This window comes from Mesoplodon bidens (assembly GCF_964165515.1).
Source record: "Mesoplodon bidens genome assembly, chromosome: 13".
NCBI lineage: Eukaryota > Metazoa > Chordata > Mammalia > Artiodactyla > Ziphiidae > Mesoplodon > Mesoplodon bidens.
In genome coordinates, this window is record NC_138169.1 from 24,745,135 (window position 1) to 24,769,671 (window position 24,537).

The following is a 24,537-nucleotide window of genomic DNA, read 5'->3' on the forward strand; positions in this document are numbered from 1 at the left end:
CAGGTTTGGTTGAAAAGCAACCTGCTTTCTTGTGTTCCTAGAAGAATATAGGGCAGGGTGGGCAGCTCCAGGTTTATAGGCTGCACCCTTAACACTCAGGCTGTTTTTTCACCCTTGTACTCAGAATCCACCCATCTTGCTCATTTCACCTGTGAATCAGAGAATGGCCTCATTATTTGACCCCCTAGTATGAAGTCAAAGTAGCTTTGATGGCCCTAAATAGACAAGTATCGAGATACTGGGTGAGTTAACTTGAGCTCAAGAAGATTTGTCACCTCAGATTGGTGGGACTAAAAAACCTTCAGTGAGGAAAGGGGACTTGGAGTATTATAGTAGAATCCTTTTCTCCAATGTTGTGCATGTAGTTAAGATGAATAATTAAAATAATTGTGAGCTGAGGAATGAGGTAGAGCACACAAGAGATCAGTTAACACAGGCACCAGAGTCTTGAGGGAAGTTTTATATGGAAAAAAATTATGGATCGAATCAGAACTCTAAGGCCCCATTTTTCCCTTTAGGGGACTTTGACCTGGAGGACAGGAAGGCAACAAACTGCTGACTTAGAAATTGCACACCATCATCTAGTATTAGCCACAATCAATACTACTTGTAAGGTCAGCCCAGCCTAAACTGGCCCATTGGGGTCTTTAAGGCTCAAGAAAGAGGGCCATAGCTTCCTTCTCCCAAATGAGAGTTCAATTCCATGAGTTTTAAAGAAAAAACTTAAGGTAATTTCCCTCAAAGAACCTAGTGAAGAGGAAGGGATTCAGAAAGAAATAAACACAACAATGCCCTTCACTTCATTCACACACTTAGCATATGCAGCTTTAATCAACCAAAAGAAAAAGTCCCAAATGTACAAGTGAAAAAAAATCCAAACTGTTGACACAGGCTTAACTAATATCAGCTACTTTTATGTACAGCTGTATAAGTTCAAAAAAGCTATCCTATATGTATGTACAAAAGTTGTTTATACACAGGTCTGTACATAAGGGTCTATACATTTATTTCCTCAGAACCCTTAAGGTGCCACCTTTTGGTGAAGACACTAACACTTCATTCACATATCTTACAAAAAAAGACTGTTTCCTGTATTCAGGACTGACAACACTGCATCCTGTATTCAGACCATGTAGGCTCCACTCAATTGGTTAATAAGTTCCTTCCATCATAATGCAGACAACACCAGGTGCCTGGGTGCCCTTAAACAGCTTTGCACAGAGTGCTACAAAGTAAAAGCCCATAAACCAACATGAGATGAGGAAGCAGAGTCCTGACCAGGGTGCCACCAAAAGGTCCAGGCTTAGACAAGCCTGCTGCCCTGCTCACTGTCGGTACTCCAGTTCATCTACACTGATGACTTTGGCGGGCATGGAGGGCAGGGGCTGCTGTAGCACATCTGAGCCAAACCATTTGGCAAGGCCCACGGGGGAGCTGCTCCTCTGGCTGGGGCGGTGCTCTAGCTGGGGGTGCACATGAGGCAGGCCTGACCGGCTGGGCACATTCTGAGGCGTCGTCTGAACGCTGACAGCAGCTACCTGGGAACCAGACCCTGGAGGATGAAGAACTGTGGCGATAAGAAGGTTATCATTCAGAGCACAAGGAGGAGAGGTAGTTCTCTAGCAGGCCCTGCTTCACTCAAATCCTATTCATGAAACTCCAAACAGAATTCTTTACCACGTGATTGATTCTAGGCTTCTTTAGGAAGTTCCTTTGCAAAATGCCAGAAGACAGTACCTTGGAAAGCTGAGCTATTCAGAAGCAATCCATATTGAGAGCCCATCCTAGATGACATGCCCACTACTTTCCAAGACAAGCAGAAGCAATGACATAAGCTGGTGAGAGGGCATCTACTCTCGGCAGTCCCTATGCTGAATCTGTCGGAAGGATTCTCAGCCTCCTCTAAGAGGCAAAGGGACAAAAGAAAAAAAAAAAAAAAAAAAAGCCAGAGCACACCTGGCTCTCCCACTGTCTTCACAGGAATTCCAAATCCCACAGAGGTCAGTTTACTTCATCCTATTCTCTGATTACACCCTTATCCCAGTCTTGCTAGGGTGAATGGTCAGTGTCATTTTATCCCCTTCACTGGAAACTGGTTCAAAAACTTTAAGCCTGAGCCCGTTCTCAGCTCACCTGGCCCATTTCTGAACCTACCTGAGCGCTGTAGCTGCTGTTGCATCATTGCCAGATGCAGAGGTGTCCCAGGACGAGGGTTTAGGAGAGGGTGACTAGTGGCAGGTAAAGGGTAAAAGGGTTGACCCAGGATTGGGCCAGATAGTCCCTGTAAATGAGTCAGGTCCATCCCAGGAGGAAGCACACCTATTGGGCAGAGAGAAGAGACTGGTGAGAAATAATCTACCTGGAAATTTTCAAGCCTGACTATACAGTTTTGCTAATCAGGAAGTTTATTAAGAATGAAGAATGCTCAATGCTAGGTTCCTAATCTTTTAATCGACTAAGGGATAGATCAGATTGGACCCACTGGTTAAAATGGAAAAAACCTAGTAACATCTTTTTAGGGATGAAAACCTTCATCAGTTCTAGCAACTGTCATCATGCCAGGTCAGAAACTCACCAGCTTGGAGCAAACTTGGAAGATGCTGTGGATGTACTCCCTGGGCCAGCATCCTTTGGACCAACCCTGGGTGAAGCTGGTGAGCAGGCCGAACGATGGGGACATGGGGGACAAGGGGGACTTGGTGGACAGGGCGGAGAAAAGGTGTTCCTGGAACTGGGGATGCCAAGGTGGGTGTTTTTCTCCCAGTTGCTTTAGGTCGATAATCTTGTTCTTTGGTGTAACGATTGGTCTGGGATAGTGGGGTGGAACATGAAAACCGCTGTAGGGTTGATAGTTTGGGATTTGTAGTGGGAGAAGAGTCTCGATCAGCAGTGGGCACAGAGCTGGATGACAGGAGGTTCTCTGTAAGGATCCAGAAAGAGAATATTTTGGTATTGGCAAACTTTTCTCAAACACATTGTCCTCCCAATGATCCAGTAACTCACTTCTTAGCTCACAATCCTTATTTGATCCCCTCAACAGATTGAGAGGATTGCATCATAGGGTCCATCGTTTGCCTTATGAACAGGCCTAGTCAAGGTCATGGGTAGTTAAGGACAGACCTGGGAGCAGACCCCAAGTTTTCCAGTCTTCCAACACCTTGCTGCAAGTGTTTATTTTTGCTACACTCTAAAAAAACCAAAGACTCAAGTTGTAAATGAGATAACTTTTAAGAAGCCCACATCTTTGTTCTTATAATATTCCCAATCCAGGAATAGCTATGGGCAAGCAAGCCTGGCATATCAGGTCTGGTGGTCTAACTCAGTTGGGCACCCTGGTCTGCCCATATGCCTGTGGTCTGCATCTGTGTGGGAGCTAGTCCTGTCCTAGTCAGCTGCTTGGGATTAACATGCTTTTTAGTCGAAGGGGAAAATCAAGTGAGTAAAATTATGCAAATCCATCACAACAGAAAGCTTAAAGAGTAATTATAGTCTGGTGAAGGAATCTGAACTGCCTTTTAGTAGGACCAACAGGATTTCTTTTTTTTTTTCTCAGAAGCTTTCTCACAGGCAAAAAGCTCTCAGACCAACACTCTAGACCTATGTAAACCTCACTCATTAGAATCTGTTTCACTATGTCCTTAAAATCCCAACTGTGCAACCCCTAAAAACCTCTTACATTTTCTACATATTTATAAAAAGGCTCTCACACACCTCCTATATGCTTCACCCATTGCAGATTTTATTGGATGATTAGTCTCCACAGACTGGAGAGAACCTTTCAGAAATAAACCTGGTTGAACTTTTATTAATTTGCCAAATAAATGTACTAAAAATTCAAGCCAAAATAAGGATCCTAAACTAATGCTTGTTCTTCCTAATGCCAGCACTCATGCCTGCCACTGTTAGATTGGTCAGAATTTCAAGTGGCTTAAGTAACTGTGAGCTGGTCCAACCCTTCTCACTGTTAGACACAGAACTGTGGTCCAAAGCAACCAGGGGTCTTGTCCAGGGCTTTGCAGGCTGATGCTCTGTCACATTATTGGGCAGTACCTTCACTGGGCTTCTGAGTGTCCTCTTTACTGTCACCAAGAGCTGCTTTTCCAGATGCTGGCTCCTCCTTGCTTTTCTCTTTGCTCTCGTACATCTTACGAATCACTGAGGTAGGAGTGAAGGAAGGAGAAAGCTGCAGAGAAAAACAGTATTAACACATTCTTTAAATGCCTTTCCTAATCAACTGGCCAAACTACTGAAGCTGAAGAGTCCCCTTCTGGCTACATGTGGTAGAGGCCAACTCCAACGTTCTGGTCTCTAGCTGCTGGAAGAAAAGCAACAGGATGGGGCAAATAGGCGGTGGCCCAAGTGCACCATCCCATGCTCACAATTTCATCAAAACCTAGATTTAGCTCTAGCATAAAGGTAGTTGAAGCACAGAAGCTTCAACCTACCTGTCTGTGGTGATGGGGATCTGCCTATGCAGCCTCTGCTTCAGGATTAGGCTGGGAAGGGGGAAAGAACATGGCCAGAAGTATACCTTCAAACAGCAGCCCTCCCAGCTAGGAAAGGACATTTCAGTGACAACCACAGAACTTAAATTTCTCTATACTCCTAATATTTCCCATCTTAACCTGGCTACCAGAAAATCCACAATTATCTTCTTAAAGGTCTCCTCAGCCACCAGTACTCACTATTTGGGGTCATTTGTTCCCACCTCTTTATTGCCTACTTTTACATTGATGATTTTATTATGCATGCAACTTTTCTCATTGAACAAATCCTTGATGGCAGGAGACAGGGCATGAATTATGAACAGAAAAGCTCTTAGATCCTGCCTTCAGGGTGCTTAGTGCAAAGACCCACTTGAGGTCCTGAAGTACAGAGCAATAGTCTTTTCCCCTCATCAGCTTTGACTAGGTGACTGATAAAGGTCTGTGGGGGGAAGAAACCTAAAAAAGATAAATAATGCTGGTACACGAGTCGGCTGTAAAACCTGACTTGTCACCACAAGTAAGCAAACCTCTCTATCCCAGCCTTAACTTGCATTGAGACCTGAATCTGAATTTGTGAACTCCCACCATGTTTCTCTGGACTTCCCATGCTCCAAGCCCAGTCACCTCACCTCCCATCCTTACCCCTGTCCTCCCCTGCTCCCCACTCCAATTCTTCATTCGTTTGAACATATCACACCACCCTGTATGCTCTGGCTCTTAGTTGCCTATCTGCTGGAACACACTTTCCCCAAGGTAGGGGCTTCACTAGAACTTAGAATCCTAAGAGTTAGACTGTATCCTGAGAGGGGAGGGCCTAATAAATAGGCAGGTATAAAAGTCTATTAAATCACTGACTCCTGTGGAAGGCACTCAAGGACATTTTGGGGTACACAGTGATCCAACATAGGCACAACCAAACAGGGAGAAGCCTAGGAGTTATTCACAAAGGCAAAGGTCACTGACCATGCTTGTGATGGAGGCGGCTGGGGCAGGGGAAGAGGAATTCCCTCCATGCACAGGTGCTGGTGACTTGGTCACTCGCGGTTGCCTGTGAACAAACCAGTTATCAGTGTGAGCCCCAAGCTGCTCAAACTCCAAGTTCTAAAACCACATAAAACTTAAGGCCAGCCTAGGAAGCATCCCATTTCCTTTCTTCAATTCAATTCCCCAAGCATTTAATAAGTGTCTAACATATGCAAAACCATGTGCTAAGTTCTGAGGAAAGACAAAAGCTTAATGATACATGGTCCCAGGCCTTGCAAGAACCCTCATCTAGTGGGGGAGATACTTACTAACCTAGGGCAAACAAGGAACGTCAATATTAGGGTACCAACAAAGTACAATGGGAAAATGAGGGGTAGAAGGAATGAGAGGATACCCCTACAATGCAGGGACTTTGCAAAAGCTTCTCTTGGAAGGAGCTGCATTGAGTGTGCCAATGAGAAACTACAGACGGAGAACAATGATTCAGGTAAAAGGAACAGGTACAGGGACTCTGGAAGGCCTTGGGAATGTAGGGTTATCCAGGGCTAGTGTGTAGTTTACTTGCTGACTATTCCAGTGAGGTAGGCTAAGGAGGGCCTTTATTCTGTAGGGCAGGCTGTGCTCCAGAAGGTAGAGAGCAACACTGAGTAGCACAGTGCCTGGCATAGAACTGAGGCTCTGTGAGACACTGGTTCAAGTCAAATAGAGCACCAAGACTTTGAGCTATTTTAGGACCCAGTTACATGAAGCATTCCCTGCTACTCCTGGTCTACACACAGGGTTGGTCCCAGGCTTCCCAAATAAAGTTTAAAAGAGCAGACTTCCCTTCTCTCCCCAGACATCCTACTTATTCTCTCTTAACTTGGAAGAAAACAGGAAACAGTTGATGATGACATAAACAGGCTGAGAGAAGAATGAACTATGTGAGCTCACTGGCTAATCAAAGCTTCACTGCATTTCAGCCATGTCAGACTTTGTACTGCAAAGGCCAAAGCTCCAAGTACAGTCAATGATTCTGGAAGTTCTCTTGACTCATAAGCAGATGGGAATCCTAAACTCATGGCTTCTTTCTAGTCTGTACCAGGTAAGCCCCAGTGCTGCCACCCTGAGACTCTTGAGTATGACAAGGGGAGAGAGAGACAGTAGTACTCTGGGTGACTAAGAGGTAACCTCCAATCTGGTGGTTCTGCACGACCTATCATTTATTCCTTCTGATAAACATATTTGAGCACCTACTATGTGCTAGACACTGTTCTAGGTGCTGGGGATACAGCAGTAAACAAAAATCTCTGGCTTCATTACATTCTTGTGTTTGCAGGGGAGAGGGGTTACTATGGGCAGGGAGACAGAAAAAAAATAATATGCTAGAAGGTGATAGGTTCAATAAAAATATAAAGCAAGGCAAGGAGAAACCATATCTGTTGGGGGACACAACTGTGTACAGGGTATTCAGGGAAGGCCTACCATTTGATCTAAAAATTGAAGGCTCCACTGACAGTGGCTTGGATCTACCTGCTAGCTTCAAGTAAGTCACATTTAAAAAACCTAAGTTTATGTATCTGTAAAATGCAGTTCTTTACCCCATCTACCTCACAGAGTCGTTGCCAAGAGCAAATTAAATTGTGGATATCAAAAGTGCTTTGAAGATCAATAAATCGTTACGTTGTAGAGAGAAGTCCAGTGAAGGGGCTTGGCAGACCAGTCCTGAGCTCTCTGTTTAGGCTGAGGGCTATATAGATCAGATACATTTATGCACAGGAATGGGGTACTTACTGGTCCCAATGTTTTCTGAAAGTTTCAACATACAAAACCAGCTAAAGGAAGACACTGAGACAGCAATCTTAATAATCACATCAAAACAAATACGGCTTAAGTACCAAATACTATATGGGGCAGGAGTATAGTGTTCAAGGATGCACATTTTGGTGATAAAACTAAAAATACGAAGGTGGTGATTACTTTTAAAGACTGGACAATGGTCACTTCTGGAGAAAAGGGGTATTAGCGGGATAAGGCACAAGGAGGGCTTCTGGGTAGCTAACAAGAGTTTACCTTACAATAAGCCATACATTTGCTTCATGCAGTTTTCTGCTTGTTTTATTTTACAATAAAAAAGAACAATATTGCTACCCTTTCCTCCCCAACTTATGGTTCATTTCATTTCACTACTTGTTGAAACTAGTGGAGAGACTGGGAGGAGAGTGAAGTCAGCAATCATTTGTTAACAGTTCTGATCAACAAACCTGAATCAAGGCACAGTTTGATACTCAACAAGGAATCTGAGGGGGAGGAAGCTAGGTGTAGTTTTACTTTTCATCATTTCATAAGCATAACTGCAAATAAGTAGCTATGCTAGCTACATCTGTAAAGATGAATCCATTAAATGAAAAATATAAATAAAATTATATAGGATGAAAAGCCTATGCCCCTGCACTAGAATGCAATCATACGATTTCCTCTACTGAACATTCGGGAGATGTAACTGTCACCATATATTGTATAATACATCAGTGTGTAAAACAGAAGTTATACTATGGATAACTAATTTGCAAATCTCCACAAGGGTAGGATTAATAATTTACCTGTTTCTGAATCCATCTCTGGTTCTGTCCACCTGCGGTTTGCCAAAACCAGGCTGGTAGAAGTTTGCTGCCTGCACTGCAAGGTCATGTGGCAGGGCCAGTCCCTCCAGAGCTGCCTGTTGCAATTCTAGCTGGCTCATCTGCTGAACAGAAGTGGCAGAGGGGGTTCAGCAGAAGAATGACAGTCAGTGTACTTTCTACAAAGGTCTCTCTTTGCTCTTTTGGAAAAGGTATGTTTAAGCAGCAGCTGAGAGAAATGAGATATTGCAAACCTGACTAAACTGTGCTGCCATCCACGGAACAAAATTTTAGCTATTTAAGTATGACATAATTTCACCAATTTTCTAGCCTTCACTGAGCTTGAGTTATAATTCAAAACCACTTCCAAGCACTGCAGCAATTTAATTCTCTATCCCACAAGCAACAATAATGGTAAAAAGCAAGCAACAGATTGAGAAAGAGCTCAGCCAGACCTGGGCTGTGACAGGGCTCATGGGCTTGCGCATGCCTTGGAATGGATCTCCGAGAAGCTGCTGTGGTCCTGGTGTGAAACCTGTTGGGAAGGTTGAAGATTCAGTGCGTGTCAAGACAGCACCTGTACCTCCAAGAGGCATTATCAGCAATGCATGCTGCTCCTCGCTGAACATCATCTCTTTCAGGAAGTACTGATTTCCTGGGCTGATGATGTCTCTCTTCTTCTGTGGACCTCAATCAGAGCACCTAATGACTCAAACTGCTGGTATCTATCTTCCCAGCTAAGCTGTCAGTTTTGTTTCTTTCAGAGCCGAGACCTCTATCTGGGAGAGAATAGCTTTTCTAGCCAGTGACTTGGCCCATTGCAACCACACCAGCTGATACCAAAGCAGAGGCCAGTGCTCTGAGGTTCATACTCTTTCCATTATATCTCCCTAACTGTGGAAAGATTACAAAAACTTCCTCTCAAGGTATGACTGGCAGGGGCCAGAGCAGCCAGCAGCCTAAAGTGGTTGCAGGTGCAGGAACACTGAGATTCTGTACAACACTTTGCTAAGACAGCTTTCTGGAAGTGCTTCCTCCATTCATGTTCTGAATTAGCCACAAGACCTCCCAGTTGGTCGTGTACAACTTCACCAGGTTGGTGGAGAGTCACTACTCTGACTTCTCTATTAAGGAAAAACCTAAGGAGTCAAATTAACTTTTCTAGATTGAATTCCCAAAAGAAGGAAGACGACTAAAAAGCTGGATCCAATTTAGATCAACCTCAAAAGTACAAAACTTCAACATGAACCTATTTATCTAGAAGGGCAGCTGGATAATAAACTATCTTCCACATCTGTGTCCTTACCACCCCCTGAAAAAAGCATAACAAATTAACACATTTCTTTTTAAACTTTTCAAGGATACCCATGAAAAAGACTTTGCCAGTTTTAAGGGAGAGGTATAACCTAGGGGAAGGGGAGGGGAAATGATGACAGATAGGCATCTATGCACAAAAGCATTTACCAATTGGTGATGGTATTCTGGGACGAAGGTAGTCTGCTGAGGCTGCTCTCGTCTGAAACACCTGTGACAAGGGAGGAGAGGGTGCTCTTTGGCCCAGTAAAGATGTCGTAGGCTCCAAGGTCCCCATAAGGCCACTCAGAAGATTGGAAGAAGCAGGTCTCTGAACAGGTGGACCCAGAAGTTCCTAAAGGCAGAAAAGTCAAATCCTTGTGAACAAACCTAGTTCTTCCTCCTAGTCAGAGGTTGTGGATTAAATTCTGGAAGCCAATGATGAATCTCCCTCCTGCTGCACTGAAGGACTTGGCACATGTACATGCAACAAATTTCTCTGAACGTTCAGCTACCAACATTTCCTTTAAGTTAGTGCTACAAATATAAGTAAGATACTTTAAATTTCCATAGAAATTGCAAACCTGCAAACTGGAAACCAAGTGCTTACTTCATCATCTTTTTTAGCCACCTCCCCACGCCACATTGAGATTAACAAGTGACACAGAACGATGTCAGGCAGCAACATCATACCCTTCGTTGCCGGGCAACATGGATCATTCTCTAAGGCCCAAAGGTGGACCACTACACAAAACCAGTTCAGAGGACTACTGTTCAGGACTCCAAGGCCTCGGTATAAGATTGTGAAGTACCTGCAAGATGTTCTTAGGGACAGGTTGGCTTGGAATCTCAGCAGGGGACATCAAATGGCTTTCAAGCGTTCGCTAAAAAAATCAAAGGAAAACTGGTTTTAACCTTCTTACATACTTAACTTATAGATTAATTGGGGACCACCACAAGAAAACATAAAAACTCCCCAGGGAGTTGGCACTTAACAGCAGAATGATGTCCATATCACAGAAAAGTCAGATCAACCTGTCCCACTCTCTCATCACACAGGTCCCAAAGATCTCGGAACAGAAAGAATTGTCACATGTACGTGCAAAGTCCACTCAGAGACCCTCAGACAAGGTCTTTTCTGAGGTAACCCTAAGTCCATTTTACTATTTCTAACACTGTGACCAAAAGAAGGGGAAAAGAAAATGGTGAAACGGGAACACTTATTTACTGAGAAGCCACAGTAGGAAATTTTGATAATCTATAGATTTTAATTTTCCAGGCAACCTTTGCTACCCATTGTCTTTAACAAGATTTATAGACCACAGATGGTATGAAAAACCTAGTAAACAACATGTGAATTTGGCCAAAGTTGTTATATTTCAGAGTTTCATATTTCAGGAAATTTAAACTTTATTATTTTTTAACAAGCTACTCCAAATGGGTCTCATATACAGGGCAAAATTCATATCCTCCACTTTTAGCTCTTTTAATGCAGCAGCAGTTATATTTTGCATCGAACTTGTATTACCTCTGGTGCTTCAGGACATCCTTGTGTCCATTTAGCTCTGCCTGAAGTGCTTTCTCTGTCAGTTTCCCTTCCACAAGCTGGAACTGCCAAGGTCCACAGCAATGTCCTCAGGAGTGACAAATAGCCCAAAGCTATCCAAGTGTTTCATTGCTGGTTTTGGAATTGGAACTGACTGTAAATGATTTTAGTAAGATCTCCTCAAGAGTCATTTAATTCCATTTAACAAAAACAAATAGACGGGCTTCCTTGGTGGCGCAGTGGTTAAGAATCCGCCTGCCAATGCAGGGGACACAGGTTCGAGCCCTGCTCTGGGAAGATCCCACATGCCGTGGAGCAGGCCTGTGCGCCACAACTATTGAGCCTGCGCTCTAGAGCCCGTGTGCCACAACTACTGAAGCCTGCGCGCCTAGTGCCTGTGCTCCGCGACAAGAGAAGCCACTGCAATGAGAAGCCCGTGCACCGCAACGGAGAGTAGCCCCCGCTCGCCGCAACTAGAGAAAGCCCGCGCCCAGCAACGAAGACCCAACACAGCCAAAAATAAATAAATAAAATAAATAAATTTATTTTAAAAAACCCCAAAAAACAAATAGGCAACTTTATACTACATGGCTTACTATATTTGGAGGATAGTGTCTACAATTTAATTTGAAATAGAGTTTAGACTGAACCAACATGTCCTATTTTGGGGACAAACAATATGATTGAACCAAAACAGAGGCAGATCGGAAATAGTATACATAACACACACAGTCACAGTAATTAAAAGCTTGGAAGAATTCCATGACTTAAACAACAACATGCAAGTCAAGTAATATTTTGGGATAATGCCCAGTGCACTTATTACATTATTTCCTTGTTGCTTTTTTTTCTAGGTTGAGTTTGTGTTACTCTTTGCCTAGCACCTTAAATTATATCATCCATTCCTTTATGTGTGTGTTTGAGGCTCATTCCCTCAGCTGAAGCCAGATATATTTCAGAGCACTGAAACCCCAACATCATACCAGTTATCCTCACAACTCCGGGTCAACTGTGTTAATATCAAACCCTAGAATCATATCTGAAACAAGATGTTCAAAAGCATCAGGTAAACTGTTGAATTCCCCTGCTCCCATTTCTTTACTTACACTAGAAGTGGCTATTTACAAGATTTGACCCTTACCACTGTAGTCAGCACGTAATCACCATGACATAAAGGTACGGGGTTGGCCAAAAAGTTTGTTTGGGTTTTTCCGTTAAATCACAGAAAACCCCGAATGGACTTTTTGGCCAACCCAATAAGAAGAAAGCACAACAGGATAGTTTGCAGTCCTGTAATCTGGTCCTCATTTGAAAGCATTTATATCTAGTAATTCTTTGCATGGAAATTATCTAAAGCAGCTTACAAGGAACATTCCCCTATAACTGGCATGGTGTGGTCAGATACACAGAAATAAGTCTACCTATCTGAGATGCCTCCTTTCAGAGGCAGAGAGTCAGGTAGGTAGGCCAGGAACAATGGCGTCTGTTAGGATCTAGCACTAACAGCTGGTCAGAAAAGAAACATCAAAAATCAGCTGCCCTCCACTGGTACAAGGCACAATGAAACAGCTACTTCTCCCATGGTTAACCTGTAGCTCTCAGACAAGAAGGTGTCAGGAAAAACAAGAGGCAAAACTCAGTTTGGTAAATTTGCTATAACTTAGCAACTAGAGTAGTCTATGTTTTTATTTATTATTCAGATTTACCATTTCCCTTTCACTTTGTATCAAGGGTTAGCAACAGTAACACATAGACCATGGCTGAGAGGCGCCCTCTAAATGTGTTATGACAAAGACCAGTATGTGCTACACACCTGCATTTACTGACATGCAGTCACCCTGTAACCCAACTTCAGGTCTAAAGGTGTTTTACAAGTTTGGAGTCACAGCTGTTTTTATTAGTAAATTAACAGAATGCAACTGTCTTGAAAAATTCATCTTAGATACTTTACAAATGATATGTATACCTGTCAACTGCCTAATCAAGAAAGCAAGTAATCTCAGGTATCTGGGAGTAATTAGAAGTTGTGAAAAGATTTTACCCTAAAAATATGGTAAGTTACTTTAACTTAAGTAGCTGAATAAACAGAAAACCTTCTCTGGAGCTCATCCCTAAAGGTATGTTTACACCTTTTTTTTTCAGCAGTGAGTTAAGATAAGCAAGTTATGTCTGAATCTTTCAATCACTGTACTGTCACGCACAGTAACTTACAGATTAACCACAAGCCTGCTTTTTCAAGTAACGAACAGTATAGCGATAATTAAAAAACACACAAAAGTAGCAAGGACCAACTGACTACTAAAGAATTTCCAACTTACTCAGAATACCTTTTTTAAAAGCCATTTATTGGGTGGGAAGTGGAATAGAAAGAGGGAAAAGGAGAAAAGGTTGGGGTTTGTGCCAAATACTTACGCTGACTTTGGGCTGAGAAGGCAAAGTCCCACTTGCCTTCATGGTGCTCACTAGCTTGTTGAACGCAGTCATATCTCCATCTTTTCTGAGCTGTCGATTGCTGGTCACAGTACTCAGGGTCTCCTCTAAATGCTCTGCCATAAAGGGAGTTGAATTCTTCACCTGCTGGTCCACCTTCAAGCCCTTGAGCCCTGCTTCTACCTCTTCCACTGAAAGCACAACCCCCGAATGTGCTGAAAGGTTGAGAAAGTCCAGGTTAAGCGAAGCAAAGGAATATGTGGTAGGAATTCTCTTTGTATACCATGATGGGTAAGGTGAATGTAATTTATTTCACAGTTGAAGTGAGGTTGTCAGAAAAGGCTAACACCAAAAATAGACAAACTGAAGGCACTGAGATCCTGCAGTAGGACTTCTTGTAATGAGTCTTTCGGAGACTTATTACCAGGGACAGGAATCCCAGATGGCCCAACATGAGCAAGAGTGCTACCTGCACTATGGTTATATCACAAAGGTTGTATGTTGAGGGCTTAATAACCTAAGCAAGAACATGCCAGACTGGGGCAGAGGTGTGAGGAGCTGCCAAGTTATGCTCGGGAGGACTACAACATTCACGGGAGTGTTATACTCAGGTTCCAGGTAAGGAGGACTTAGAAGAAAAGTTCTTACCATGAAGCTCGTGACCCAGTGACTACCAGATTCTCAAAGAGGTAAAAAGTTTTTTTGAAGAACATTAAACAAAACCCACCATCTATCTGACTTTTGATGAGGTAGCAGTCTGTTAGAACCAATTCTGCCGTTAAGACAGAGCATCCAAATGTTTCAAATATCTAAAGCAGACTCTAATAAAAACTTACAGCTCTCTTTAAGCTTTTCTTTATTTGCAGAAAGGCTGGAAAGGAGAGGTTTTAAATCCACTTTGGCTTTCTGTAGCATTTCTAGAATATCCACTTTATTTTCAGCATGGTCTTCTAATGGTATAGGAGCAAAATAATTCCCCGAGTTCTGTCCAGGAGAGAGGATGGCTTGTTCCAGACCTAGTATTCCAAGTAAATATATTCATAATTAATTGGTCCCAATAAAGCACAGAAACATATCTTCAACAGTATTAAAAGGACACCAATTGAAGGGTTTTTTCAGTATCCAGAAACCCTTTAATGGACCCCTGACTAATGAAGACAAAATGAACCATATCAGGGAAAGCTCAAGTCTACATCCAAGACCAGAACCTGAAGCAATTTTACCTGCAAGTCTCTCCAGCTCTTCATGCGGTGTTGACCCAAGACTGCTGGATCGGCTTCCTGATCGGCTCGGGTTAGAGAACCACCTACTGAATCGACTGGCAGAGACTGACCCTTCTCCCAAAACATCTTCTATCATCTAAAGGGAAAGATAAAAGAAGCTAAGATAATAGTTTCTATGTGAAAAGGACAAGAAGGTTCAAATTTTAAGAAAGGGTCACTTACTTTGAAACTTCCTTTGATGATGCTGACCTGAAGGCAAACACCCTCAGAACTTAGGATTCTGAACATCTTTAACTTTTCTTCCCCTCCTGGATCATTTCTGAGTAACCCAAACTTGGGCATAACCAACCATGTATTCTCTAAGCATATAAAGCAAAACCTCTGTGCCATAGAAAGTGTTCTGGTTTTCTATCTTTGCCTCATTAGAAAATCCATGAATGTTCTAAGAGGGTATAGTTTCAAAATCAAAATCAGCATCAGAGTAAAGCATTCCATTGCCAAGCTGATGAGTGACCTTCAACTAAGCATCAGGTATGGAGAGCTGATGAAAGAAAACCCTTGCTTCAGACTTCAGCATCCTCAAGGTTGTAATGAACATCATGAAATCCAATGCTGACAATTTCAGAACCCAAAAGCTAAAAAGTAGAGCTCATAAAGATCATATTTCCAAGTCATATTTCCTAGTCAAAGTCCAAGTCAGAATGTGAAAGATGAACTTTTAATTGATCTCTAATATCTGTTTGAACTTAATGGAAAGTTTTCAGGTGTTCGTTTTCTTTTAAAGCTGACCTCCATAGTTTTTGGTTTAATAATAAGATCAATTAAATGATGCACTATGATCAGAAGTAATTTCTTCAACGCTGTTTCATAACACTAATTGCTATTACCAATCCTTCTTAAAAACTAAATTTAAGCATTGAAAATGAAATTTTCAGTTGTACCCCATTATAAATCTAATTAAATATCCAAATTGATCTTTATGCAGTTCTCTTATCAATATTTAGAACAGACAAGATAAAGCAAATATCAATCCAAAAATGAGGCACATCCTTGACAATAAGGCATAAACAGAAAACAGGTTTTTCTCAAGACTGGTACATAGATGACAGAGTTAGGGACTTTGTTTTATCTGAAGTCTAAAACCCCCAGTTTCTAGTCAAAGTTCAGCAGTGGAAGGTTAGATTCATTCTTTTATTCTTATCTGGAAGAATTTTCTCATAACACATACCCAATCTAAGCCACAAATAATTCTCTTCAACACAAGACCGAGACATTGATTACTTGTGGTACTTCTATTCTCTTAGGTATTATTCAAGTTTCAATCACATTCCACTTGTAGACTCTCATACCTTAAATAATGCTGACTTTTTTTTTCCTTTTTTTTAGGGCAAAGACCGACTTTTTTATTGGATTTGGCTTTGACAAGTACTGGCAAACCCTGCAGACACGAATACAAAATGATTGTAAACAAACAGGCCATGCCAGCAAATGCTGACTTGCAAGTCCACTAATTTGCAATCATTAAATTATAGCATTATAATTATATTATAATTATAAAGTGATGTTTCACTGTGATGTTTTATAAAGTGATGTTTCACTGTGAAAAATTGGGAATTACACCCAAAACACAACCACCTTGGTGATAAACAGGAATTTTTAAAAGTAAAAGCTACAGCTGTTTAAAATATTTTAATTTTGAAAAGAGTTTGAAATTTTAAAAATAGTAAAAATAGCTTTGCACTTTGTTTTTATTTCCTCTGATCATATTGTATAGGAAAAAAGCCAGAAGATACACAGGAAGAACATGAAAAAGTAAAGGAAGTGAATATAAGGTATCTGGACATTTTCTAAAGATTTGATAGTGTTAAGAAAGTCATTTCCATATTTTGATCAGTGACCAACTTTGTTAGAGAAGCTAAGTTTTACTATAGCTAAAACATAAGTAGAGACAAAGTCGCTTTTACACACCACTTACTAGAAATGCCAATTTCAAGAAGCTAGAGCATTTTGAACCCAAAAAGAATCTTAAGAGTTTATCTAGTCAGTCATTTTTTACCATAGAGCCAGCAGGGATACTCTAATACCAGTCTCTCCCTCCCCTTATGCACACTGGTACTCAGCTGACTGCTGCTACATCCCACAGCCTAAGCTAGTCAAGAAGAGGAGACTGTGAACTGCAGTCTGGTATGTTTCAGCTGCTCTTTCTAGACTACATTTTCAATAGCATTTTTAAGGTAACCTATATGACTGTTAGTTTGGTCCATCAAAGGTCATTTAGACTAGTCATATCCTAGGATTCATATTATTCTGATATAGATATTGTGAAATATTTTTGCTCTTTGACAATTACTAAGTTTTACTAATCAATGCTTTTCTTTCATTACTTTCCACTTTTATGGAAATTTCCATATTTTTGTATTTGTTTCACTCTAGTTTGATTTTTCTTTGGATTTGTAATGAATCCATTTAAGGCTACACACTTTCACCTTAGCACACTTTTGATTATTCCACCAAGGTTTTTCTATGTCATGCTCCTGTTCATCACTCTGCATAGTTTAGGATTTGTTTTGATTTCCTTTTTCTTCATTCAAAATACTTCTATGTACCTGTTACGTGTCAAGTACTGTAGTAAGAGCTGCATATCTAAAATCAGCTTATTTTTAATTACGTAACTGAAATTATTTGCACATGTGATCTAAACTTTCATTTTGTACAGATTTTCATGGCTGTCAACTTCTAAAGTATTGCAATGCCAGTAAATATAGCTTAAAAATATAGGTGTAATTCTGTTTATGCCAATTAATACCCAACATCTGTGGGGCCTACTAAGTGCCAGGTACTATATACCTCAAACACTTTATATCATTTGTCAGTTGATATTCAAATCTTATATAGCCCTTCTTATTTTTCCCAATTGGTCATTTTCTGAGCATTATAATAGAGTCCAGCTGGTTATACAGCACAACCAGAGCATCTCTTTTTACTGATCCCAGCTTTGCTTTTAAGGGAATCTATTATAGAATATACACCTTAAATGAGCAGTACCTCCATGAAAAACATGGAGAGATTTCCTAGCCAGGTACCTTCTCAGAATTAACCAAGTTTTGGGTGAGGGCCAAAGGATAAGATGGTGCTGAGTTCCTATTCCTCCCTTTTATGCTTTATAGGCAGTATAGTTGGGGGGAATAAGGAGTAAAGGCTGTTAACTGAAACTACAAAAATTAGAATTCAGTTTCCACTACTAACTAGCTATGTGACTTTAGGCAAGTTATTTAAACCTCTCTGTGCCTGCCTTCCTCATCTGTAAAACAGAAACAGTAGTAATCTAACTTACAAGAGTTTTGTGGGGATTAAATGACTTATTGGATATAAAGCCTAAAACAATCAGCACTGTATGCATGTTACCTATTATTTAAAGTTTAGTTTTGAATTCTTCCTCTGCCTAGGTACACAGGTAAGTTTCACAGGTACTCACATTTGGAGGCAAGTACAGGCCTCTAAATTTTGACCTTTTGCTGTGAAAACTTTTTACAATAAGATTTCAATCTGTCTTCTAAGAGAATGCAAAAAAAAAAGTCACTAAACACAGCTGGTATAAAAATAAAAAATTACTGTCCCCTCAAAAGCTAAGAATTTGAGAGGATCACTCAGTTTTACATCAAGTAAATTAAACTCGTATCTGGATGCAACCCTTCCGCTCATAGTGAGCCAAACGACTACTGGCCAGCTCACTGTAAGTGACGTATCTGGCTAGAGGACTTACAGTTAAAACTGTGCTAGAACTTAAGGAGCAAAACCACGCAGCTGCCGGTTGATCTGCAGCCGCCCTCCACATATTCCTGAACAGCGCTTTAGAAAAGTGTGGTCTTGGGCCAAGCTGGTCCACAATGAGGTAAGTTGAGAGTCGGAGTAAATGCTTAGCAACTTTTATAGCAACTGGGCATTGCTGTGATGTTTGTACTTTATACTAAAGTACTGGTCCTCAATGGATTGGAAATAAAACCTGGCCTTCACCATAGAGAATTTGAGAAGTACTGCCGTAGAACTGTGGCCCTGTACCTATCAGTGCTATGCAGTGTCTGCTCACCTATTCCAGGTGGCCATCTTTTAGGCTTTTGGGGGCAGGCAAATGACAAAGGCATGCCTCTCTGTCATGCCCAGCTTTGTCCATTCATGCAGTGATCAAACAAGAAGCAGTTACAGTTAAGGAGTAGAGTAAGTTAAGTTAGAACCACTAGTTCTAAAGGACTGGTCAAACTTACTTGCTTTATTTCATGTCCTGTAAAGGACATCTGGGACGTACAGATGCTTTTGGTCAAATGGTTTTTAAAATTCTATTTCATCAGTCCTATGCACTCTTTCAGCAACCACAGAAAAATCTCAATTCTGGGGGCATAGGCCACAGTTTTATCTTTTCTCCAAAAATTTGATGAGGCATTACTAATCCCTAAATGGCCGAAGGGGACAGGAGCAAGGGCAGGTACCAAGTGAAGATTTGGGATGTCTTACTATTTCTACTTTAAAAGTCGAGAAAGATTAGACCTCAACAGTTTAATAGCAACAGTGATAGTATCCCACATTCCTTTTCCTGAAAGGTTTTCAGAACCATCACATCACACAGGTACCACCTAACCAGCCTTACCCAAGGAATGCAGATCAGTATGATACTGATCATCAGTTATAAAAATCCACCTCCACAACAAACACTTAACAACTTAAAAAGCAGACAATGTTCTTAAACATCTGAAGAATTCTTAGTCCAATGCTAACAACCTGGAAAAAGTTAACTGGTATAGAATTCTCACTTAGTCATTTCCACTTAGCCTCTCAAAACGAAGCCAACAAAAATTCATATAATATTTAAGAATAAAAGCCAAAAAGCTCCCAATCATCAAGCAAAATAAAACTTTAAAAAGAGGTATCTTAAAGACTCAGGTCAAATTTAACCCTACAGTTGCTCCATCCATGTTTATAAGCATGCTGCTACACTCACCGAAGCCAAGCATGGCACCTTATCAAGGTTAAAGAACTCATTAAAGTCAAATTCTCCCGGGGACTGCTCGGGCAAGATGGCATCCCTTGGCACTTCCTGATCAGCAGCAGGCTCCTGTTCAAGGATGACGTCCACCTCATCCTCTTCAGCCACTCCTCCATTGCACTCGACCATGCCTGAAAGCAAAACCGGACAAAGACAGTCTGATCATGTAAACTGCTCCAGACATATTTTGTGGCCTCAGCATCGTCACACATACAGAAGAGCCACAGATGACTTTAAAAGCAGACTTCTTGTGCCAGTGCAGCACTTGCAACAGTAAAACAGTTCCCTTCTTATAGAAGCTAGAGGAGGAAAAAAGACTTAATAACAAGTCAGAACACCAACATGATTTAGGAAGGATTATGATCCCTCCTCTGCACATTCTTCAAGTTTTCTATAATGTAGTGGATTTTTTTCTAATTTTTTTTTAAAGGACAATTTTTGAGCCTCTCTTACTGCTTAAAAATGGAATGACATTAATTTGGCTCTGCTTTCACCCATGCATCTGCATCACCACTTTAAGTCAGGGTTCAGCAACCTAAGGTATTTATGTGAAACCTAGTCCAAGGGCAAGTTTCATCTGCCTACTAATTGTAGTTCATCCTTCAAGGCAAAGCTCAAATGTCACCTCCACTAGGAAGTCTGCACTGCTTACCCATTTTTACCCTACCAAAAAATTAATCACCACCTTCTCTATAATGTTTGTGTTATCTCTCAGAGTACTTATCACACTATATTATAGGAACAGTCTGGTGAGACTGAGCTTTCTGAGGCAGGAAAGCTGCTCTCATCAGCTTTGTCTTACTCTGCAGTGCCTGGTTCATTTAAAACTGAGTTATGTCTGGTTGTTAGGATGGGAAGATAAGGTCTAAGAGAAGCTACCAAGTTTCCATTGAAGGAAGCTAACATCTTAGTTTTAGCCAGAGGATGGGCAAAAGGCAAAATCCTTCAGATAAAAACAGACTTTTTCCTTTTAAAATAAGTGCACTGAGATACTGGAAAATCAACTTTTTAATTTGAAGAAGAGAACTCCTAAAGCCCCTCCCTGCAAAAGCACCGATGTAAAAGCTGCCTATAGTTTCCAGATCACAGCAGACATGAAGTCCTCCTAGGAAAAAAAAAGTGCCAAAGCCTGGACCCATCCCTTCTCAAAAGGCCCCAACAGGACTGCAGTCTCATTATTCATCCAGGATATTCTAGACCAAGAGAGGCTAAATGTTATCGTCTGCTTTCATTCCAATAACACTTCAAAAAGCTAGACAGCAAGGCAGGGGACAACAACTGAAAGGTTAAGTGGCTTGCTTACCCAAGGTCTCAATACTAACAGGTGGCAGAAACTTCAACCCTAGGTGGGCCATCAGTGCTCTTCCATGCTGTGCTGTGTGTGTAAGGCAGCACTGCCCCTCCACAGAGGTGCCTGCCGCCTCAGAACCCTGGGCCTTCTGAGGGCCTAAGGCAGCTGGCGAGACAGACGTTTGTGAGCCATGGACAAGGCAATGGGCAGCCTCTCCAGTGGGTCAGCACACACTTACTGCCAACCAGCAGAGGTAATCGATGTTCCTTAAAGACTGACATTTAACTAAAATGACTACTTTGGTGGAGGTATTTTCCTCATTTTACAAAGAAACCGAGCCCTAGAAAAGGTAAACAACTTAATAGCCTAATCAATGCCAAGTTTGTGTCCTTTTCCACTAGAGCAGTGCTTCTCTCTAACTCATTTAACCCACCAGAACCTGTCTACCTACTTGAGGATGAGAGCCAGAAGACAGAGTCTGTACTTAGTTCATACTCTTACAAAAAAAACTTCAGTATTTCTCCTATTCTCTTTTTTTGTGTGTTGAGATGAGAACATCTCTTAACAGAGATGCAAGCAGCAGAAGTGCCCCATGTGTAATTTTATGCCAGCTTGAGAGCAAACTGGGCCTGACAACTGAGAGTGGGTAGGAACATGCATTAGCAGACAAACACAACTGGCCATTTATTATGATAGTCTCAAAAGCCAGGGACCCAGGAAAGATAACTAAGGGCAAGTGTTATTATCACATTTCAGAATGAACATATACTTTTCTTTCTTTCTTTCTTTTTTTTTTTTTTGGCTGCACTGCACAGCATGCAGGATCTTAGTTCCCTGACTAGTGATCGAACCCATGCCCCGTGGAGTCTTAACCACTGGACTGCCAGGGAAGTCCAGAATGAACATATACTTTTCATTAGAGAGAACACAAATTAAAATTTTCTATCAGTGGAGGGTTTTAACCATTTCCTCCTTCTACATAATTGTTTTTTCTAAGTGAAATACATATTCAAATTGTTTCATTCATCACCATATGTATAATACCTAGCACTGGGCCCTGTAGAGTAGGTGCTCAACACACACTTGTATTAAAATCATGCAGGCAAGGAACACATTTGTCTTGTCCATGGCTATACTCCCAGCACTATTACATGCCTGCAGAAAACTCTACATACCAAGTTCAACGGAAAGCTGGAACACAGATATAAATGGATTCAAAAGCACTCATCATCCCTCCCCGTCCTTTCGTTCTTGCAGCCAAGATGCAACTAGAGTACCTGTTTATCTTAAACGCACTAGCTAGGGCAATTAACCAATGGGGTGAGAAAGCCCGGACCTCTGGATTCTACTGATACTTGAGGCGCTGCCATTAAACCCACGGGACAGGGTCTTGGTTGTCACCTCTTTCCAGTCCTGTCTCTTTGCATCTGTAAGGTGAGGAGGTGACACTACTGATATATTTTGCTACTTTTGGCTCCTCCCATGTTGATACAAGAATGGTTGAAATTCAGATTTCATCTCAGTTAAGAAAAAGATGGGCTTTTTCTCATCAGAAGCCTGATCTTTACCATGAGGTGAAAAGACCACACTTGCTGGTGCTGCTTTAGTCTGAGCATGAGACAAAGGCATCTCTCAAAGGCAATTTAACAGCAAAGTCTCCCAAGTTACCCACCTGCCTCTTCCCTGCTTCCTCCCAAGACCACCAGCCTGGTCACTGCTCTGAACAAGACTAGTGGGCCCCCACCCTTCACCAGGTACCCCTCGCACATTAGCTCTGGCTTCTTCAGTTTAGCAAGGAAGATACCTGAGAAAAGTGAGTTTGGGAGAAGCCAAGTGACAACACTATGAAGGCTTAACACCATGGTGAAGGAGGTGGGCTCTGAAGCACAGCATCTTGTTCAACTCCCAACTTCCCTACACACTTCTTCAGTGTCCACAGACAAGTCACATAAGCCGCCTGCATCTCCATTTGCTCATCTGTAAGATGGGCACAATAATATCTGCTTCACAGCGTTGTTAAGAGTAGGATTATATCAACAAAACGCTTACCACGTGTCCAGTACATACATGCTCAATAAATGAGACCCCTCATTATTTCTATCACATGTTCTTACCTCTGGGGAACCCTTTGGTGTACACAGTGCTCTTACTGGGTAATGGGAGACTTTTCTGTTTAGCACTGCAGGCAGGACAAATTGAGGAGACAGTACAATCTACACACAGTGAACTCACACTTAGGAAGAAGTTTCAAAATCAGGCTTCAACATTAAAAATTTGCCACTTTTAACACTGGTGCCTATTCCTAAGTGTACAATTAAGCCAATTATAAGCACATCTCATTTCAGAACAGTGAGCTTTCCTCTAAAAGTTTCTGCTGACCTTCCTTCACAGAGGCTGTGCGTCGCCTTGTTCTTTTTCTCCCCTTATGGTCTTCTTCCAGTATCTTATCATCAAAGCCAGTCAGCTCAATGGTTTCAGACTGACTTGTGGGTCCAGCTGAGAACCATTCTGGTTCTTCTTCTGTGTAGGAATCGTTTCTTCTACGCTCAAAGACACGCTTACTATCCACAAACTCCCTCTGGAAAAGTACATAATGCAAAATAAAAAACAGGATTCTAGTTACGGCATTTCTACCTCAATCAAGGACTGATGAATTAAATAACGCTCAGCAGTACAATGAAGATGCTATGCTATAGACCTGAAGCCCCTCCCCACCCCCAGCTCTCTGTTCCTCCCTCTGGCTTAACAACGGGCTATGTTCAGGGTAACCCGGCATTTCAGGGTAACCCGGTATAAACGAAGTGAACACACGAGGTGCCAGAGGATCTAGAAGACAAACCCTGAAACGCTTGTCCTTGTAGTCCCTCTCTCGGTCTCTGTCTCTCAAGTCTCGCAGGTCCTTATCGCTAAGACGGTGATCCTTCTCAAAGGTCCGAGCAGAGATTATCCTCCCACTGCCAATCCTTCGTCCACCAAGCAGGCGGAGCCCATCACTGTCTTTCTCCAATGGGCTTCCTGAGCGCCGGGAGCTAACAGCAGCTGTCACGTGGCAGCCCCCTCCAAAGCTTCGTCTCTGTGGGCTGAGAACAACATCTAAGTCATCTTCTTTCACACGCTCTCGAGGATCTGGAAAGATGCCGGAAAGAGAAAGTTAAGCAAACCAGCAAGGGCATTCTTCCTCTCTAGGTGGTCTGTCCATGACTGGTGGCCATGGGGGTACTGGAAAAGAGTCACCACTAAAACAGCTAGAGAGTTCACATATTTAACGAAGATGAGCAAACCTTCATCTCTTTGGAGGAATAAATGTACTTTATAATCAATAATTTTCTATGATTAATCTTCATAATCCCTTGGTTTTGACTAAATCCCCCCCCACACTTTTTTTTAAATTTGCTGCGCAGTGCGGCATGCAGGATCTTAGTTCCCCGACCAGGGATCGAACCCGCGCCCCCTCCAGTGGAAATATGGAGTGTTAACCACTGGACCGCCAGGGCAGTCCCTTGACTAAATTCTTATCTATGTAATTATTAGCAAATGTTTTGTCAATTAATAAACTACAGTAGGTATCAGTATTTGAAACAGTAACCACTTAAAAAGTTAAAGTATTGAAAGTATTGAATAGCTGAATATCCACATGCAAAAAAA

The 24,537-nt window shown here is 41.7% G+C and overlaps 1 protein-coding gene across 6 annotated transcripts in view; it reads right to left on the reverse strand.

Moving 5' to 3' along the window:
* Positions 1 to 799: 799 nt before the first annotated feature.
* EIF4ENIF1 (eukaryotic translation initiation factor 4E nuclear import factor 1) overlaps positions 800 to 24,537 on the reverse strand; it is a 41,944-nt gene continuing 18,206 nt past the window's right edge. For 4 of the 6 annotated variants that reach the window (XM_081252018.1, XM_081252017.1, XM_081252014.1 and 1 more), the window contains exons 5-19: positions 23,732 to 24,018; positions 23,272 to 23,470; positions 19,557 to 19,732; positions 14,564 to 14,699; positions 14,177 to 14,356; positions 13,323 to 13,555; positions 10,177 to 10,248; positions 9,536 to 9,719; positions 8,527 to 8,606; positions 8,054 to 8,196; positions 5,451 to 5,535; positions 4,051 to 4,183; positions 2,576 to 2,920; positions 2,155 to 2,319; positions 800 to 1,567 (exon numbers count right to left, since the gene is read on the reverse strand). In XM_081252018.1, coding sequence (XP_081108144.1) covers positions 1,326 to 1,567; positions 2,155 to 2,319; positions 2,576 to 2,920; positions 4,051 to 4,183; positions 5,451 to 5,535; positions 8,054 to 8,196; positions 8,527 to 8,606; positions 9,536 to 9,719; positions 10,177 to 10,248; positions 13,323 to 13,555; positions 14,177 to 14,356; positions 14,564 to 14,699; positions 19,557 to 19,732; positions 23,272 to 23,470; positions 23,732 to 24,018 — 2,660 coding nt within the window. In that variant the 3' untranslated portion in view covers positions 800 to 1,325. The remainder of the gene's footprint in view (positions 1,568 to 2,154; positions 2,320 to 2,575; positions 2,921 to 4,050; positions 4,184 to 5,450; positions 5,536 to 8,053; positions 8,197 to 8,526; positions 8,607 to 9,535; positions 9,720 to 10,176; positions 10,249 to 13,322; positions 13,556 to 14,176; positions 14,357 to 14,563; positions 14,700 to 19,556; positions 19,733 to 23,271; positions 23,471 to 23,731; positions 24,019 to 24,537) is intronic. The other 2 variants (XM_081252015.1, XM_081252016.1) reach the window with 2 other exon arrangements.